Raw genomic sequence first — 18,279 nt, 5'->3', positions numbered from 1 at the left:
ATGTGTAGACTCACAGGAGAGCACTGCAGCTTCCAGAGTAGTGCCTTCTCTGGAGGTAATGTGGAGCAAGGCATCGCATTGAGGGACACGTTGTCCCAGGTTTCACTGACAGAGAAGGAGTGAGCTGCAGTGGAGTTGTGCTGGGTGCCCATGTCTGCAGCAGGGCAGCACGGCTCAGACCTTGTTCACCTGCCTGGGTCCTGTGCCACAGCCCAGGCTGCTCCCCTGCAAACACTGCATGCTGCAGGGCGCAGCAAACTGCTTGGAATGGGAGGAAACACGGAGCTGTGGCTCAGCACTGCTGGGCTGCTGGGATGGCAAGGCTGCAGGTCTATGCTGAGCATTGCTACCTGGAGCCAGCAAAGGCATCTTGTCCTTACACAGGAGTATTTGTGACTGGCCAGATAGCACAGAAACACCTAATGGGATTACCTGGGATGCTGAGATGTGAACATTCAGATAGCTTTGTCCCATGCAAAGCACAGCAACAAGAGGGTACATCTACCCAGAGGCAGAGGCTCTCAGAGGGCAGGGAATCAGACAGATCTGATGGCCCCAGTGGAAGAGTGGGCACTGTCAGGGTTTACATTCCCTGGCAATGAGAACAACTTCCCTTGGCACCAGGCTAATTCCCAGCAGAAGCTGCATGGGGAGCACAGTGCAGATAAGTGATAGCAGCAGGGCAGGTGCAGAGCCTGGAAGCAGCCCTGTCCTTGAATTACCAGTGACATGCGGGTAATTCATCTGCTAAAAAATGCCCTCACTGCTGAGCAGGAGCACTCTCCCTCTGTGTTCTCTGCACAGAAGTTGGGCACTTCAAATATTCAGCAGCGCCCCGAGGCCCCAGGAATGGGCTGACGTGAAGTGCATCACCTGCCAGACAGAATTGATTCAGACTCTGTCTTATCTGAAATAGCACCAGCCCGAACCAAATGTGAGAAAGACACTCCACTTAACAAGCACAATTAGGGCTGCATGGCTGTGTAATACAGTGGTAGGAAAGGAGCTTAGCAAGAGTGATTAATTTCCTTGTAATGCCACGCGCTGTGGCTGGACTCAATGTCTGCCTCTGGCACAGCGCAAGCTGACCCCAGCTGTGTTTTATTATAACCCCAATTTGCTGGAAACTTTCTGGAAACTTTCAGGTACATCAGGGTGATGTTTCCTCTGTGGTTTTTTGTGACTTGTGGGAATGCTGTGCAGCTGCCAGGCTCAGCCCTGGGTGCTCTGTGCATGGCACCCAGCACCAGGTGGGCACAGAGCCAGGGGGGGCCTCTGCACCAGAGCTGTGCTGGGTGTGCATCAGACAGGGATGGTGGTGGTGTGGCCATGGTGCTTTCTGGGTTTGAATTAAGCTGTTCATGGAAAGCAATTAATTTTCTGCTGGGCCGTGGTTGTTTCCTTCCATGCAGCTTTGGGGCTGCTCCCTCTCCTTCCTGCTGTGCTCCCTTGGCTCCGTGCACTGAGCCCTCTCCAAGGCACAGAGATGCACTTGATCTCTGCAGTGCTGGGTCCCTCCTTCTCTTGGCAAGTGCAGGAAATTTTATTGGCTGTTTGCTAACGAAGATGGAAATTAACGTGATTATTTTGCCTCGTAATTGGCAGCGTGTGTGGTGAAGAGATCAAAATGCAGAGAAATGGAGAGTGGTGGGGTTTAGTGAAGTGAAGCTGAGGTCAGGGCCCTGGTGGTCCTGGTGCAACCCCATGGCCACAGGTGGAACATGCTCTGTTAGTGCTATAGATGGGCACTGGGTGCTGTGGTGCAGCCCTGGGTGCCACGTGGGCCCCTGCAGACAGCGGCAGTGGAAGCCTTCCCTCTCATGGGTTCTGCCACAGTGCTGTGATGGGGAGAAGGATTTAAAAGGTAAAGGTGGGTTCATCTGAACTGTGTCCAATCTACCCACCTAAGAATAGCCTCACTTCAGGGGGTGACTGGTTTTCACCCTCCCCCTTTCACACAGTTATAGCACTCTTGGTTCTCCTTCTGACTGTCCCAAAGCTGCATCTGTCACCAGAGGCAGTGATGGCTGGTTATCAATGCAAGCAGTGATTGGCTGTGATTTATGCCCTGGAGTCATGCAGAGCCTGGTTCTTATCCTTCAGCCCAAACCTACAGCTCTTCTGCATGGAAGCAGAAGTCCCAAATTTATTCACCTGTTCCTGTCCCTTGTTTATAGCAGGCCCTCTGCCTTCCTCTCACACCTGGCTATATTAGCTTTTATCAGATCATAAACCTGGCTCAGCAAAGCTGGGCTTTGTGTCAAGCACACTGTAATATTCTCAAAACACAGCCCTGGCAGCGCACGTCCTAATGCCAAATGTACGGATCTCAGGATTACGTGGCAGAGCCCCTAACGTTCTGTCAGTCAGGATGCAGCAAATCCTGTAAGTGCAGGCACGGGTGAGCTTTTGTTCAGAGCATCACAATGGCAGGAAGCTTTCTCCCGTGTTTACTTTCCATTGCAGACATTTACATTTGGACCAATGAGCTGGGGATGTTTTCTTGCTGATTATAAGCGTGGCATTAGTATGCAGATGGAAATGCAAATCGGCCTAGATGAGACTTCCCGGATGGCAGTGGAAGTTAAGGGTTTCATCTAGCGTAATCTTGGACATAGTTTAAGCTCCTCATAAACAGGAACACATAACCCGATGCAAAGACTTCACCTCAATAAACCTCCCTGTCAACAAATGCTGGGAGCCTATGTTTGCTTTAGCAATTGGATCAGGTAGTGTGCAGTGCAGGACGTGTCTGACGCCCAAGCCTCACCTCCACCAATCTCCTGCTGGGAAGGCTCCTGGCATCCCGCAGTGTCCCGGGGTTTGGATGTCTGTATGAGCTTTTCTTGCAGCCATCCAGGAGTCTGACCTCGCTGTGTGGTCTGCTTGGCCACAGCCCTCTGGGTAATTGTTTCATGGTAAGAAACTAATTATCTTCTCCATGCCGGGTACGGGGATTGCTGGCAGCCCCTGCTGCTTTCCTTCAGTGCAGTGGTCAAAGGAGCGCAGGAGCACAGAGCCCCCAGTTCTGACAGGAGCTCACAGTGCCCCATGTTGTCGGGCTCCAGTCTCCAAACCCATCAATCACTCAGGAGCTGTGAATCCCATGATGTGAAGGCACGTGAGCCAGGTGCCAGCCATGGGGGACGCAGCCTCATCCCACCACAGCCTTGAGGGGGCAGAGGATGGCTGTCTCCTGCCCCTTTACCCCCCAGGCATCTTTCCAAGGCATTGCCTCCAGAGATGATACCTCCCATGCAGCAGTGGCCTGGTGCCATCAGGCTGCTGCTCTGGGGCAAGCAGTAGGGTCTCAGACACAGAGCCGCAGCAGTACAGCAGCAGCAGCAGAGCAGCCTCTTGCTATGTGAGCACTTAATTAGCCTCTGTGCTCTTGGCCCAGCCCCCAGGAGTCTTGTGTAGGAGTTGTGGGGACCAGAAAACTTCTTCAGCAACAAGCAAGGAGGCTGTGCACTCCCCAGCCTTCCTTCGAGCTCTGGAAAGCCTTCAGACCCAGAGTGTGAGCCAAGGAATGCTGGCAGCACCAGGCAGCTGAGCACAGCCCTCACTGCTCCATCCTTGTGCATAAATTACCTCTGGGCTCTGAGCTAAACAAAGGGACCTGAAATAATTCTGCATTTTAATAAAGTCAGCATTCGTGCCTCTGTTGTCCTTATAGAATGAGAATTTGCATTTCTTCCTGCCTGCTCGCTCTGCACAGCCTGCTGGTACTGGAGGTCAGCTGCATGCTCCTGTGCTCCCCACCATGGACAGAGTTACATTTTATTGCTTAATCACTGTTACAACAGAAAGACAGGGTAGAGCTGCTCCAAAACCCCCAGAATAGAGATCCTATGAATGTATTAAAAGTCAATGGGCAAGTTCCTCTAAAAGGTGGCAGTCCCCAGAACAGTTCTGCTAATGACCTGCATGTCCCCCACCTCCCCATGCTGCTCTCCCCCTGTGCCCAGAGCTGCAGGCAAGCCTGCACCCAATTCACCCAGCCCCTTCTCTCCAAATGTCCCTTTCTGTTCAGATCTCTGCAGTTTTGGCACACATTCCCCTCGTGACGAAGCAGATGGCACTGCATCAGCTCAGTACAGGGGATGGCACAGAAGGGCTCTGCCTTTCTCAGTGGGATGCAGTACTGTGGTTACAGCACCAATGTGTCCCACCAAAGGCTGCAGGGCCGTGTTGCAGTTAGGGGCACCCTGCGTGCTCCCAGGATGATTCCCTTCTCATCACAATGTGCTGGTAGCCTGCAGACCCCATCCACCAATCCCACATTCCTGGGCCCCTCTGCTGCACGTCTGCCCCGGGAACTATGCTGCAGGGAGAGCCCTGATGGTGGCTTTCAGCATGTTCAATTACTGTCAGTTAATGATGATGAATTTGCAATTAAGGGTCTCCAAAGGGTACTGCATATGTTAAATAAATATTGATCTTTCATTTGTGGCCACAGATATATTACCCCAGTTACAGGAAATGCAGCGGTGGTGGGAGCGTGGCTCGCAGCCCCACAGAGGAAGGTGCCCCTGAGCTCTCAGTGACTGCCAGAAGTTCTGGGCCTGTGTGCAAGGAGCGTCCCTGGGACAACATCACCAGCTGCTGTGTGGGAAACCCCAGTGGGTTGAGGCTTTGGCTGGGACTCCTTGGGCTGGGGCTGCAGTGGGGCTGCATGATGCGGCACCCAAAGGCCTTGTTACCAGCTGCCTCCCGCTGCCTGGGGTTGTTAGGAAAAGATCAATTACTCCCTGACTCGTTTTCCCAGAACAGGAACAAAGAATTCAGTTTGTCTTTAAAGAGCCCCAAAACATCATTAAATAACCCAGAGAGCAGACTGCAGACCTCCAGGCTGCACATCTGACGTTCGTCTCTACTCACAAGAAATAACTGGGTTGAAGACATTTTCCCAGCTGCAAGGCAGTGCCCGGCTGAGCCATGTCCTCTTTAGCCTCTGCTCTGTGCAGGCAGTTCCAGATGCAGCTCAGAGTGTCTCAGGTCAGATACTTGCATTTCCCTCAATATGGAATGTGTTTTTCACCCTGTTTTTGGCTTTTGGTTGGCACTGCAGCTGGCTGAGCTGCTGCCACCAGTCCAGAACACTGTCATCTCCTCATCCTGTCAGACATGTCTGCGAAGCTTTCTTTATGCTGCTGTTTTCTGACATCTTTCTGACTTTCCTGTCTGTAATGAGCACATTCTCCAAGATGCATTTTTCTAAAAATCTTTTATCAGTGAGTTGTTAGCTACACTGCTCTCCACATTTTCCAATTCCATCCCTATTTTTAACTTGTGCCTTTGAAGCATTTGTGACTGCTTTGTTGGTTCAGCAACGCATATCGGTGTGCTATCAATATTTCCATCAAAATCTGCCCATGCTTCTCAAGAGCCCTTCCTGCAGCGTGTCACAGGCCCAGCATGGATTGGAGCACGGTGGGACAAAGCTGCAGCATGGCAGAGTCCTGCCTGGAGCCACCGCAGCAGGGAGGGCTGAGCAGCACGGTGCAGAATTGCACAGGGACAGGCACAGCAACAGCACTGATGAAGGGAAGGAGTAGAGGCCGGCTACAGCAGTGACTGTGAACATTGGCAAGAAATAGGGTTGTCTCTTCTGTATTATTTTCCTCTGGAGACACAGGGTTGTTTTTGTTTGTTTGTTTGTTTGTTTTCTGTGGTTGCTTCATCCCTTACAATAGCTGGCATGGATACAGCCTTGCATGCAGACGTCTTTGCAGCACATCCATGTGTGAGCACACATCTGGAGGCTCTGCACATCCTCTCACATACCAAGGAGTGATGTCCACAATGACCACGTTTTTTTTTCCCTGTAAGTTCCCTCTGATTCCTCAACAAGTGATACTCAGGAGTCTGTGCAAACACCTAAACATGGTGCGAATCTATCCGAAATAATCACAGCCCATTGCTCTGCTCTTCTCCCAGCACATTCCCCACTGCCACCCCATTGCCAGGAGCTGGGCTCCCTTCTCAGCAGTGTGTTTCTTGGAAGCAGGCTCGCAAGAAGAATATTGTCTCTGGTTTTCTCTTTCATTTGAGGCATGTATTTAAAACGATGCTTTTGTTCCAAATGAATGAGTTGATTCATTCAGAAGTGCAGTTTCTGTTTTTGAATCAGCAGAGCTGTTTATGCTCACAGTGTCCATAAAACTCTTATTTTCGTCCTGACACTGATGCTTATGAATAAAATTTAGATCTCATTCAGAAGTACATTAGCTGTAGCTATTTGGCTTCTTGTTAAAGCATTAATTTTTATTGAGAAGACTACATAGCCAAGCAGTTCCTTCTCCATCTTACAGCAAACTAAGTACCTCAAAGTACAGAGTGCAAAAAGACAAAATTGCACACGTGCCTCCCTCACTGCTGCTGCTGCTCTAAGGCTGCAATGTTTGTTTCTGCTCCAGGACCTCCCCAGCTGTGCCGTGCTAACAGGAGGGGCTGGAGCATCCACATGGAGGTGAGCAGGGGCTGGCAGGGCTGGCACTGTGTTTCCATGCTGAGTGCTGGGTGTGCCGAAGCCAATTAGCCATCCTGTGTATTTATTGCACTTATTTTGCTTGAAGCAAGCTGTTAAATGTCAAAAATACTTTATGATTTTAGCAGAAAGATAATTTTTAATAGATTCCACCTACAAAAAGGAGCTGACTGGCGGAATATTGAACTCGGGGAAATTTATTTTTAATTCACATCTCCAAACATCTGCGATAACCATTTGTTGCATTGCTCCCGGCTGATTAACGCTGCTGTCCCTCACCGGTCCTCCTCACTTGGTTCTGTGGCAGCCGTGGCCTCCCACATCCTATTAACCTCCTCTGCAGAGGGACAGCTGGCCAAACCCGACGGGTCACCAGCAGTTGGTGCCATTTGCTGGGATGGCACGGTGAGACCTGAACTCCTTCTTAGAGGAGCTGATGAATGTGCGTAGTTTGTGTCTGACACCACAGGAGCAGTGCTACTCCTGATGGTGGCAGCGGGTGCCTCCTGGACCTACAGCCTGCCAGCATAGCACCAGGCTGCTGTGCCAAGTGCTTCCGCAGCAAAGTCAGCACAGAGATGTGCTCTTGGCACCTCTGCCTCTGGTTCCCCTAGGTTCATTCCACAGCAGTATCAGCAGTAACTTCCTGGTGCTGGGTGGAGCAATTAAGTGCTGTTCATAATGCAGCAGCTTCTGAAAATTAAGGTGATGTCCTTTTTTTCCCCTCAATAATTTGATGAGTTATTTTGAGTGATGCTAGATTTAATGGCTAAATCAATATGTGTATTTAGTGTTAGGCTTTATTTTAGTGCTAAGTGACATGAGATAAGCAGACTTAGTGTTAATTGGTTTGTATTTAGCATTTATACTAATCAGAGTATGCAGTGCTGCCCAGGGCTCTTCAGCACTGGTAATTCTGTTTGTCCAAACCAGGCGTTGTTTACTCTATTGACTGGAGTGGATTCAGTCTGTTTTTCCACCTACTTGAATGTTATACTGCATGTGTGAACTCGAGAAGGAATCCTGGCCAAGCCTGAGCTGCGCTGCACGCAGTGTACACACTATTGGAAGAAATGGCTGAGCAAACCCTGAAGAAACCAAAACGTTAACATGCGCCGGTGCTGACAAAGTCACTACATGGAGACTCCAGTGTTGCAAGTAAACAGCATTTATTTTCACTTCCGGACTATTTCTCTGCCTCTCCCCTGAAGCCCACAGGAGGTGCGATGAGCCATGCTCCCCTTCCTAACTCACTGCCTGCCACAATCAAGACGGAACTGCTGTCACCCTGTGCATCGGATGAATCCACAGCTGCAGCCAAGCTCTGCTTGCCGGGGTTACAGTGCTCTGTTTTCATGAACCATCAAGAGGAGATGGCCTTTATCCATAAGGCTCGGAGCACAGCTCCATGCTGCTGCCCAAGCTCCGGCTTCCTGGGGCAGTGCTAAGCGCCTGGAAATGCCAGCAGCCCCAGCAGCTGCATCCCGAGCCCTTCTCAGGGTCTGTGCTGCACACCCCACACACCTCACAGAGGGACAAGCAGATTTATGGGCAGCAGCAGTGCAAGCAGAGCCCACAGCGCTGCTCTCCCAGCAGAGCTGGTTTTTGGGAGGGAGGTCAGGTGCACCGCAGACAATTCAATCTGCTCTCTGCTCGGAGCTGTGCTGAGAGGCAGAACAAGATGAAACCGCTTTTATTTTGCAAAGTGTGATTTCATTGATTTCAGCCAAACAAGCCCTAACCTGGTGGCGGTGCCCCTCTGGCACCCTTTGCTTGGAAGGGTCCAAGCACATCTGCAGAGGAGGGAAACCCAGAGCCTCTCATGTCAGAGCTGCAGCAGCATTCGGACAGTCCCGAGATGGACGTTACATCGCTGCTGTGAGGACAGTGTGGGGACGGCGCTCAGTGAGGGGAGGAAGCTCTGCTGCACCATTCGCACTGACTGTGTGATCCGAGTCAGAATGAGAATCATAAATCTTGATTATTCTCTGTCTCAGCTGATTTGAACCAAATGCCTTGGACAGGGATATAGTTCACATCTCGCTGAAAACTGCAAAAAAACTGATTAAATGTACAAACTGATATAAATAGCACTCGATCTGCGTTAATGCCCAAACTGTCACTGCTTGGGGAGAAGATGCTGCGTGGACGGGGCTTTCTGTCCTGGCCAAGAACAGCTCCATGAGTATTTTTGGAAGCGGCTTTCTCCCTGCTTCCATTTATTTTGGTACTTTGTTCCTGTGATGCTGGCTGTTATTATGGTGCTGTCAATTACAGATGGCATCTCTGATTCTGATTGCACTTTGCTTACAATTAAGCATCCTATAGAAAAATGGAAATGCCGGGTCATTAACATAAAGTAATAATAAGGTAAACCATTCAATTATGGAGGGAAAAACATTTTGAATAATAAGGATATTGTATGCCTAAAAGACATTCAGATGCCAGTGTATTATCATTTTTGCATACATAATAAATGAACTGAAACCCCAAAATAATCGACGTGAGCACATCAATGGCTGTGCACTCTGCAGCAGCCCAGCTGGCATCGCTCTCTCATGGGTCAGAAGAGCAGCACCTGGGTGGGAGCAGTGCAATCCCAGGTCTGTAGAATCCTTGGCAGTGCTATGGGAGGACTCAGTCACCCTGGGGCTCACCTCTCTCCTGACCAGCACAAGGTGTGCTGGCTGCAGAAGCTGGATGCATTATGCCTGCATGTGCCTCTCTGCACACATTAACAAGTGAAAAGTTGTTTGTTTTGGAACAAGTGAGAGGTTAATGCAAGAGGGGAGGTCTGGCCTCAGTGTTTAAATACAAGGGTTTGGGACTGGCTCTTCCCTTCCACATCTGTTGTTACCTCGGTGGCTGTAATGCAGGAGTATGTCCTGCCATCCACATGGCCAGGGCATTCAGTACTGCTGGACCTGCACTGATCCATCTTGCCTAAACCAGAAATCAAACCCATAATCACACAGAGCTAGATGCTCCTGCCCTGCCTCTGAAAAGCCCGGTGCTTCTGTGACAGCATTTGGCAGCTGTTTTGTGTCAAACCTTTCTGTGTCAGTGGAGTGGGAGCCCTTCTTTCCACGTGGCTCATCAGCGCGCAGAGCTTGGCACAGGGTGCGTACAATCACTGCTGTTATTCAGCCTCTTCTGCAGATATTGCTGCTCTTGTTGTCCTTCCATAACAATTCCATCCTTTTAGTTGTTGATGGCTCTCTTATTACTCTGGCACTGTGTTAGGATAACATCCAGATACATCTGAAAAGTGCAATTTATTTACTGTTTTGTGTTTTTTTTTTTTTTCCCTGCAAAGCTTTTAGCATGATATAGCAGCAGTGCTTGCACTTAAGCAGCCATTATTTTCAGGATCTTTTCCTGGTAGAAGTATATTTTTCCAGAAGATGAAATTCCTCATGGTGTATAGATCTATATTAATACATCTTAATGTTCTACTTTCGTGATCTTCCTTCTCAGGAAGGGCCCATCTCTGGTAAACAGGAAAGATCTCCCAGTTTTGTTCCATCAGTATTCAGAGTGGTTTGAGCAGATGGGGGAACAGCAGTGAAGAGGAGCACCCCGGTCCCCAGAGGGTTGCAGTGCTGGTGACACTGCTGTGTGCTGCTGCTCTGCTGCACTGCTTTCCTTCTCCACCGTGGGAAGAACATCATCAACATCCAGGTCTTCGCTCTTCCTTGTGTGATGATATAAAGCAAATGAGGTGGCATGAAAGGGACTTGCACTGAAGAGAGGTCCATGCCTAACAGGGAAAGCACAGAGCCAGACCCATTGCAGCAGATAAACTTGGCTTGGAAATCCATCACCAGCAGTTGCAGCACCTTCACTCTTCCAGCAGTCCGTGTTTGTGGCATGTGCAAGAGGGGGCATTCATGCTGCTTCTTTTTTGCTATGGCTGTGATTAATACAGTAATTAAATCTGATAGACAATGCTGACATATTCCCCGTGAATAGCATTGCTACACTTCTGCAGGGAACAGCAGTGAGAGTCAAAACAGTTATGACTGCAGTGGGGTTTGCAATATGTGTGCTTCCAGGCTTCTTCACTACCTGCTTTGTGACTGAGCAATGACCAGCAGTAAGTCAGACATGAAAACTGGAGAGACCAGGTTGAATTCATCCTTGATAAAACAATGTTGTGCTGAACGTGCATCTTCACCTGCAGAATTGAGATTGTTTTGCAAAGCTAAAGCTGAATGATGCTGAGGGTTGTGGTTCTGCAAAGCATCTGCCAGCAGCTTGCAGAGTGTTGATGAGTGTTTATAAGGCGGGCAGCTCATGGGGACAGCAGTTCACCATGGCTTCTGGTGAGGAGGGCAGCTCCTCGCCATAGGAAGGCACTGAAATTGTGGCAACGCTCATCTGACACTCTGTGATTTCTGTGTGCGCCATGCTGTCAGACGGGCGAGGGATTTCAGATACAAGGCAACAGCCATGTCCCCAAGGAGATCCACTTGAGGAAAGAACAGAAGAAAGCAAGATTTAGCATTAAGATCATAATTTCAGATTACATTGTGCTCACATCAACCATCTATATACATAAGAGTCTTTGAGGAACACAAGGCAGTAATAGCTATCCAAGCCAGCCTGAACAGTGAGGGTTATTTTTAATTGCAACTGAATGGATCTAACCTTGTGATGTATGCTCATAAAGCATTGCTGGATTAATATGGGTTCCATAGTCGCTTCTGCTTAAAAGACTTTAATGGATCAGCTTAGTTCTCTGCTCCACGATTATAGCGTCCTTACCCGCCTATCATGCATGAGCCAGATGGTCCTGGTGAAATCAGAGTGTATTTATATTTTTGTCTGCTCTCAGCCAGCTGCCCACTGATTTTGGTGCTCAGTGGTAGGAGGAGAGGAGCATCCCTGGGTGAGGTTCGCATCCCTTTCCCATAGTCCCAGCATTTCCTCCCCGGGAGGAGCCAGGCTGAAGTGGGTTCAGCCGCGTCGCAGTGTGCGGGGGGATGCTTTCAGTTCTGTTGGTGGTGAGAGCCATTAAGATGGTACAAGCACTGTAGAGATCCCGAGCGATGCCTATAAACCTCTGAATCCCTGACAGAATCAATAGTGGGCTCTCAGGAGTCGCTCCTTATCCAGGCCAACACCAGCACATGCCAATGAGCCATTAAAGATTTTGCGTTTTGCAGAGACACAAAATTTGTTTCCATGCGTCTGTTGGGCTCTGGACTGTGCTGGCCAATGAACCGTGGCATTGAAAATAGCCCGCACTCCAATGTCATTGCCCTCTGCCACTGAGGGATGCAGGGATGGGCCGGCAGTGCTGTGTGTGTGGGCATGGCCCCGAGGGCAGCTCCACCAGCCTGGCAGCAGCATGCAGTGCCCACTGGCTCGGGCCTTGACCCCGCTGTTTACGTTTGGTTCCTCTTTGATAACTTTGCTATTGACACAGTTTCAAATTTGGCATTTTGGTTACCATAGCAACTCGATACTTCCATTCTCTGATCAGATCGGCTTGCAGTTAGTCAACACGATGTTAGCACCTCCGTTGTTATGGCAACCGGAGACCATTCTCCATCGCTCCGCTGCCGTGGTGCAGGAGGGGGCTTGGTGGGCACACATGGGTGGTGGGAACGATGCTGGGGGTGTTGCCATGCCCTGGGTGCTTTCAACACATACAGCCCAGGAGGTGCTGGGGGGAGGCTTGGTGGGGAAGTGATTGGCACGAAGAGAGCATCCTTGGGCTTGCACACATGGGCTCTTTCCAACTGCCCCTCATGAGAACACTTTGCAGGGGCTCCAAGTGGCTTTGTGAACTCTGGGACAAAGGAAAGCTGCTCGTTTGCTGCAAAAGCACAGTCCCATGCACTTCTTATTTCTGGGTGTTACATCTGCAGGAGCAGAGCTACTGGTGCAGGGCTGGGGTCTCCCCATTCTTCCGCATTGGGGTTGCAATGGCTCCCAGGCCGTGCAGCTGACACAGAGCATCTCCCAGGGATGTTTTGCTTCCCTCTGTGCTGGCACTCGCTTTTCTGAAAGCGCCATGCAATTCATTGGATGTTTTTTATTAAAACACATGTGCAAGCCATTTGAATTAGAGCAGCATGAATCTATTAGGCAGCGACAGATGCAAGTTTTGTGTCTCTTATTAGAAGGGATTGGATTCTGAGGTTTAGTGATGTGCAGAGGATTGGACTTTGGAGAGATTAAAATTATTTTCAGTGTTAAGCACAATATTTCTGAGCTAATGCACTCAGTCTTGAATATAGATTCACAGACCAAAAAGATTATAAAACATTAAACCTATGTAAATTCAGCTGTAAATTTATGTTTGAACGAATTCAACAAGAGATTTGACTTGGGGGCTTACAGCAAATAGGTTCTGCTTTTAATGCACGCTGCAGCCCTCGGTAGCAATGCCGTTCTCCCCTTGAAAGTCCCACGCCTGCTGAATTACTGGCAGGTCACAGTTGACAGCTCAAGCAATTATACCAGAATGTGTTAATAATAAAATGGAAAATGACTTCATGTTTGTCTTTTGAAAGACAAAAGCAGATGTTTGCTCCGTGCAGATGAGCTGCGGAGATGAGCTCTATGTGCAGGTGCTCCGTGGCAGCCCCTGGCCATTGCCTGCTTCAGAGAGCATCATGCAGGTCCATGTCCTTCTCTGTGGTCCTCTGAGCCCTGAGAGCTGCCGTGAGCTTTTTCTCTCTTGTTGGGAACATGAAAATACCGTTAACAAAGACTCCTTTTGAGTGGGATTGCAGGAAACCTGCAACATCGTGCGCAAGCTGCCTACACAGAGATAAATGACAGCTGTGACTGAAGGAATAAACAAGATAATCTGGATTTAAATAAACCACAAGGGGATTTTGGCAACATGCAAATTCACAAATTTATAAAATGTATCCTTTGAAAATAAAGAGCTTTCTGAAGGCAGCAGTTAAGAACAATTACTGCAGCAGCCTTTTGCAAGGAGAGCTTACAGCTGCCCTTTGCCACCAACCATCAGGGACGGGGCAGCAAATGCACTTTGTGCCCATCGCCACACAGCAGCCAGAGGATCTCTGGGAGGAGTGAGAGCAGCAGGTCCCTTACAGGGCTGTGGGGTGCTTGCCCTGTAACTTGCTGCCAGTGTACTGTCTGGAGCATCCTCGCTGCAGAGAGAAAGCTTAGAGGCTTTTTGTTGTTGTTGTTGTTGGAACAGTTTATTGAAACTAATTTAAAGTAAGAGCGAAGTAAGTATAATACTAAGGCTCCCTCCTGGCTCCAGAGCAGAGGGAAGCAAAATCCTTGTTTACAGAACTGCCCATGAAGGGGTTTTGCCACAGTGTCGCATTGGTGGTGGGGGGGAGCTCTACTGCTGGCTGGCACCCAGCGCCACAGGCAGCGGATGCTCCAGAATGACAGCGTGGGTGCAGGAGAGCAGCAGTGCTTCCTCTGAATTCAGATTAATTTTCATCTGTTGTAAAGCACTGCCATCTAAGAACCCACAAATAACAGTCGCATTCTGTAATATGAAGCAAACAAATCTAATGCTGGACCCCGATGCCCAGGTAAATGTGGCAGCAGCTGCAGAGTGCTGCTGGTGTTGGAGCAAACGCAGTGCAGCTGCTGTCAGCAGCCCCTGCTTTCCAGCTGCACAGCATCAGCGCAGGGTGCAGAGCCCAGCCAATTCTTGCTTCTCAGAGCTTTCAGTTCCAGCATCCACAGACATTTGCAGAACAGCATCTTGTCAGATAGGAGCCCAGATACAAAGATGTATTACTCTGAAACAATCATTTAGTGGTTGTGGCCGGACTGATTTGTGTTGTAGTGGAGATGCCAAGCGGCCGTGAGCGATGTGAAGCAGTGCTGGGAGCTCACCAGGGCCCCACAGCTCCGTGCTGCAGAGCAGACTGGGGTGGCAGGGAGGGCTCTGCCCCTGCCACACCAGGGTCATACCAGGTGGTGGCAGGGGGCCCCTCGAGCACTATTGTCTGAGTGTACATCACTTACAGGCCAGCAGAGCTTTTAACATCTCATAATTGCCACATTTTGACATTTGACAGCCTGCTGCTTGCTGCCAGCGTGTCTGACTCAGAGGAGCCTACAGCAGCCAAGTTTGTCTGTGCAGGCCCCTCCGTATGCTCAGACAATTGCATAGGAAAACACTTATCCTGTCTGAGAAAGCATAAACAAGTGTGCATGGGTCTTGAGTTAACGGAACACCACGGGGTAATGGTGTTCTCTACCTGTCTGGCAGTCCATTTGCACCATAGAAGGACTTCTGCACACTGCTACTTCTATTAGTGACCAGTGCCAAGCCAGGGGACCCAGGAAGGACACCCCCCAGCAACTGCCTGGTGGCGGACCCCAGTTGCCCCCAGATCAGCTGTAGTTAATTTGCACTGTATACAGAAGAGCCAGAAACAGTGAGCTGTGGTTAACTTGTGGTAGAATCAGTTAAAGAGGAAACACAGAGAGATTGCTAGCTGTATATGATGACAAAATAACTATTTTGTTGAGGAAGGAACAGAATAGCAACACATCAATTTTGGTAATTAATGGTTCAATAGAAATCTGTTGTTGGAACACCCTGGACAATGTCACAGGAAAAGTCTTTATTCCCTGGTTCCAGTTCTTCCCCTTGCTCCCCTCCCTGTTCCTGAGGCTGTTCCCAGCTCCCAGCTCAGTACCAGTCATTCACTCCTGTGCCGTTTGGCTGCTGCTCCTCCTGCAGGTGTGGGCTCTTCTGGGAGTGCGTTGGTCTGTCAGAGCAGTATTATCTCCCTGGGCTGCAAACTGCTGCCAGGTACTGCTGACATGGCTGCCAGTGGCAGGTGCCGTCCTGAGGGCTGCAGACTGGAAGTAGCATCACACCAGAGCCATTCTCCTTTCCTGCAGGGATGTTTGTCTGGGTGCTGGATCCCTTTAGGAATGCCACCCTCTGGTTCTGCAGCATCTCCAGTCTCCTGCTGCTGGCTTCATGTTAATCCCTTCTGGCTTTTCTTAGAGGAAAACATCTTGAGATGCATCGTTGCACTGCTGTGGTCGATGCCACTGCAGGGGCGGGGTGGGCTGGGATGAGGCACAGGGCAGCTGCTGGCATTCAGCAGGTACAGTCATGAGGCACAGTGACAGAAATATGTGTCTGGGCCTCGTCTGGCAGAAAGCTCTGCTTGGAGCCCTCAGCTGTGTAATTCCATGAACTGACTGCTTCCGAGTGCTCTGCTTCTTGACGTCAGCATCGCTGCGGTCGCTGGTGCCCAAGGTGCTCTCACTGAACCAGTCGCAGCCATTCACATTGTTTCCTCAGCATATGTTTGAACTAAAAATAGTGAGAATGCAATGGGATTATCCTGCAAGACCCTGAGCACCTCCTTCTGTGCTGCTGCCTCACACCTGCTCAGTGCTGCAGGATCCAGTGGGTCACACAGCCAGACTGCATGCGGCCCCCGCCCCCCGGCGGTATCCCCCCATCCTGGCTGCATCCTCCCACCCTACTGCATCTCATGCCCAGAATCCCCATAAGGCAGAGGGTGCTCGGGACAAATTAGCAAACAGCACATTAAACAAACTGCACTTGGTGTGGGTGTGCATATGTGCAAGTATTTCAAAAGGTTAAGAAAAAATATTGTTGGAGCACACTTAAAAAACAATCAGTCCTTGTGCTTGTGAAACCTTTAAGCATACACGCCGTGGTACTGAATGCTCGCACAGTGACACTGTGACAGCTGCCAGGGCTGGGAAGGGGATGCAGCACTCTTGCAGGGACATCGCTTCACGTCTTCTGCCTTGCTATGGGGGCAGCTGGGACAAGTATTTACCTCTTTGTTTTCTTAGATATAACTGCTATCTTGTTGCAGTTTCATTTTACAGTATGGTAATATGCTATCCAGGAAAGTCTTGCTACATGCTAATTTATCCGGTAGGCAAATTCCTTTTGGCTAATAAAAGTGCTTGCACAGGAAGCTCAAAACCCAGCAGCAATTAATTATTGACAGAGCATGTGAATTAGAGATAAAAGAAAAGTCATTCTTTCTCACACACAAGATAGTAAATAAATTTAATTATTGTACTAGAAGCAGGGGATCTTACTCTGTATTAAGTTTTATTAGCTGAGACATTTAAAAGCATGTCATCATAACAAAAAGGTCTTGTGTAATCCTAACTGCACCACTCTGGTACAAGGCTCTGAAGTGAATAGACTTAATTGAGCAAATGGAAGCAGATGGCTTGTTGAACAGACAGGTATTGTACAGGTTTATTGTCAATTAACTTTTGTCTACACATGCCTATGGCGAATTGACTGTATAATGTGTTACCAAGGCTAATTTAACACTTCGGGTGCCCACCATATCTGGGGTCCGAGGGAGGACAAAGCCAGAAGCGCTTTGGTCCTCAGGCTCATGAGTTGAGTGGTGTCCCCATCGTCATGCATGGGGCAGGAGGAGCTGCCGGTGTCCGCCATCAGTTACTAACCCCCTCCCTCTGCTTCTGCTCAGGGACGTGATGCCCAAGACGTTGGAAGGCCAGATCACCATGGAGAAAACCCCCAGCTACTTTGTGACCAATGAGGCCCCCAGGCGCATCCACTCCATGGCCAAGGACACCAAGCTGATCGTGGTAGTTCGCAACCCAGTCACCCGCGCCATCTCGGACTACACGCAGACGCTCTCCAAGAAGCCAGAGATCCCCACCTTTGAGGTGTTGGCCTTCAAGAACCGGACCCTGGGGCTGATTGACGCTTCCTGGAGCGCCATCCGCATCGGCATCTACGCTCTGCACCTGGAGAACTGGCTGCAGTACTTCCCCCTCTCCCAGATTCTCTTTGTCAGTGGTGAGAGGCTCATCACAGACCCAGCCGGGGAGATGGCCAAGGTCCAGGACTTCTTAGGCCTCAAGAGGATTGTGACAGAGAAACATTTTTATTTTAATAAAACCAAGGGGTTCCCCTGTCTAAAGAAGCCGGAGGACAGCAGTGCTCCCCGGTGCTTGGGCAAGTCCAAGGGTCGGACTCACCCCAAAATAGACCCTGACGTCATCCACAGACTGCGGAAGTTTTACAAACCATTCAATGTCATGTTTTACCAAATGACAGGCCAGGATTTCGAGTGGGAGCGGGAAGAAAGTGAGAAGTAGAACCAAGAAATCGGGAAGAGAGCTCTTTCCTTTTGAGATGTGAATCATCCTTAGAGACCCGGAACTCATGCAGGGCTGAAGGCTTGGGCTTGTAAGCACAACACTTGCGTGGTTGGGGCTGCAGCTGGAGGTGAACAGCATGGCCAGCTCTGAAACCTTGGTGATGTGTCACCTCTAGGGTGTTTGGCCTGGGCTCTATCCTCCTGAGGGATCAGGGAATGGGCAGGAGGAGAAGGTGTGGTGTGGGTGATGGGTGCTTCGTGTCCACGTTCTGCTGATGGCGTGTCCCTGTGCCACGCAGGCAGCAGCAGGAGGTGTGCAGAACCCAGCAGCACCACAAACCAAGAGGTCTGATTTCCCCTGCCCTGGCTTAAAGTTTTGCTCACGCAGCAGCATGAGATCTGGTGAATTCAGGCCGTGCATTCACAAGCACCTTGGCATTTGTATGTGGAAGGAATAAAGCCAGTTATGCTGCAAAGGAACTCTGTACAGAAACATAATTTGCACCAGATGTTCCAGTTACTTGTTGCACTAAAACTCGTATTTACCAAGTGCCACAAATCCTGGGCACGATTCTCCTCTCACTGGTGACCGCTGCTCCACTGATGGAAGAGAACCGTTCTGATGTATGGGGAGAGAACCTTTCTAATTTATAGGGCTGCTCAGTGAGACCAGAATCGGGGCCT

The 18,279-nt window shown here is 49.7% G+C and overlaps 1 protein-coding gene across 1 annotated transcript in view; it reads left to right on the top strand.

The window, feature by feature from the left end:
• LOC122165258 (heparan sulfate glucosamine 3-O-sulfotransferase 4-like) overlaps positions 1-17,593 on the top strand; it is a 42,745-nt gene extending 25,152 nt beyond the window's left edge. The window contains exon 2 of the mRNA XM_042828085.1: positions 16,957-17,593. Coding sequence (XP_042684019.1) covers positions 16,957-17,593 — 637 coding nt within the window. The remainder of the gene's footprint in view (positions 1-16,956) is intronic.
• The last annotated feature ends 686 nt before the right edge of the window (positions 17,594-18,279 follow it).

Source organism: Centrocercus urophasianus, unplaced genomic scaffold (genome assembly GCF_019232065.1).
Source record: "Centrocercus urophasianus isolate 14NV4802_14NV808 unplaced genomic scaffold, USGS_Curo_1.0 seq_29, whole genome shotgun sequence".
In the NCBI taxonomy this organism is placed as follows: domain Eukaryota; kingdom Metazoa; phylum Chordata; class Aves; order Galliformes; family Phasianidae; genus Centrocercus; species Centrocercus urophasianus.
Note: the sequence above shows the minus strand (reverse complement) of the source record. Positions and strands in the feature narration are given on the sequence as shown.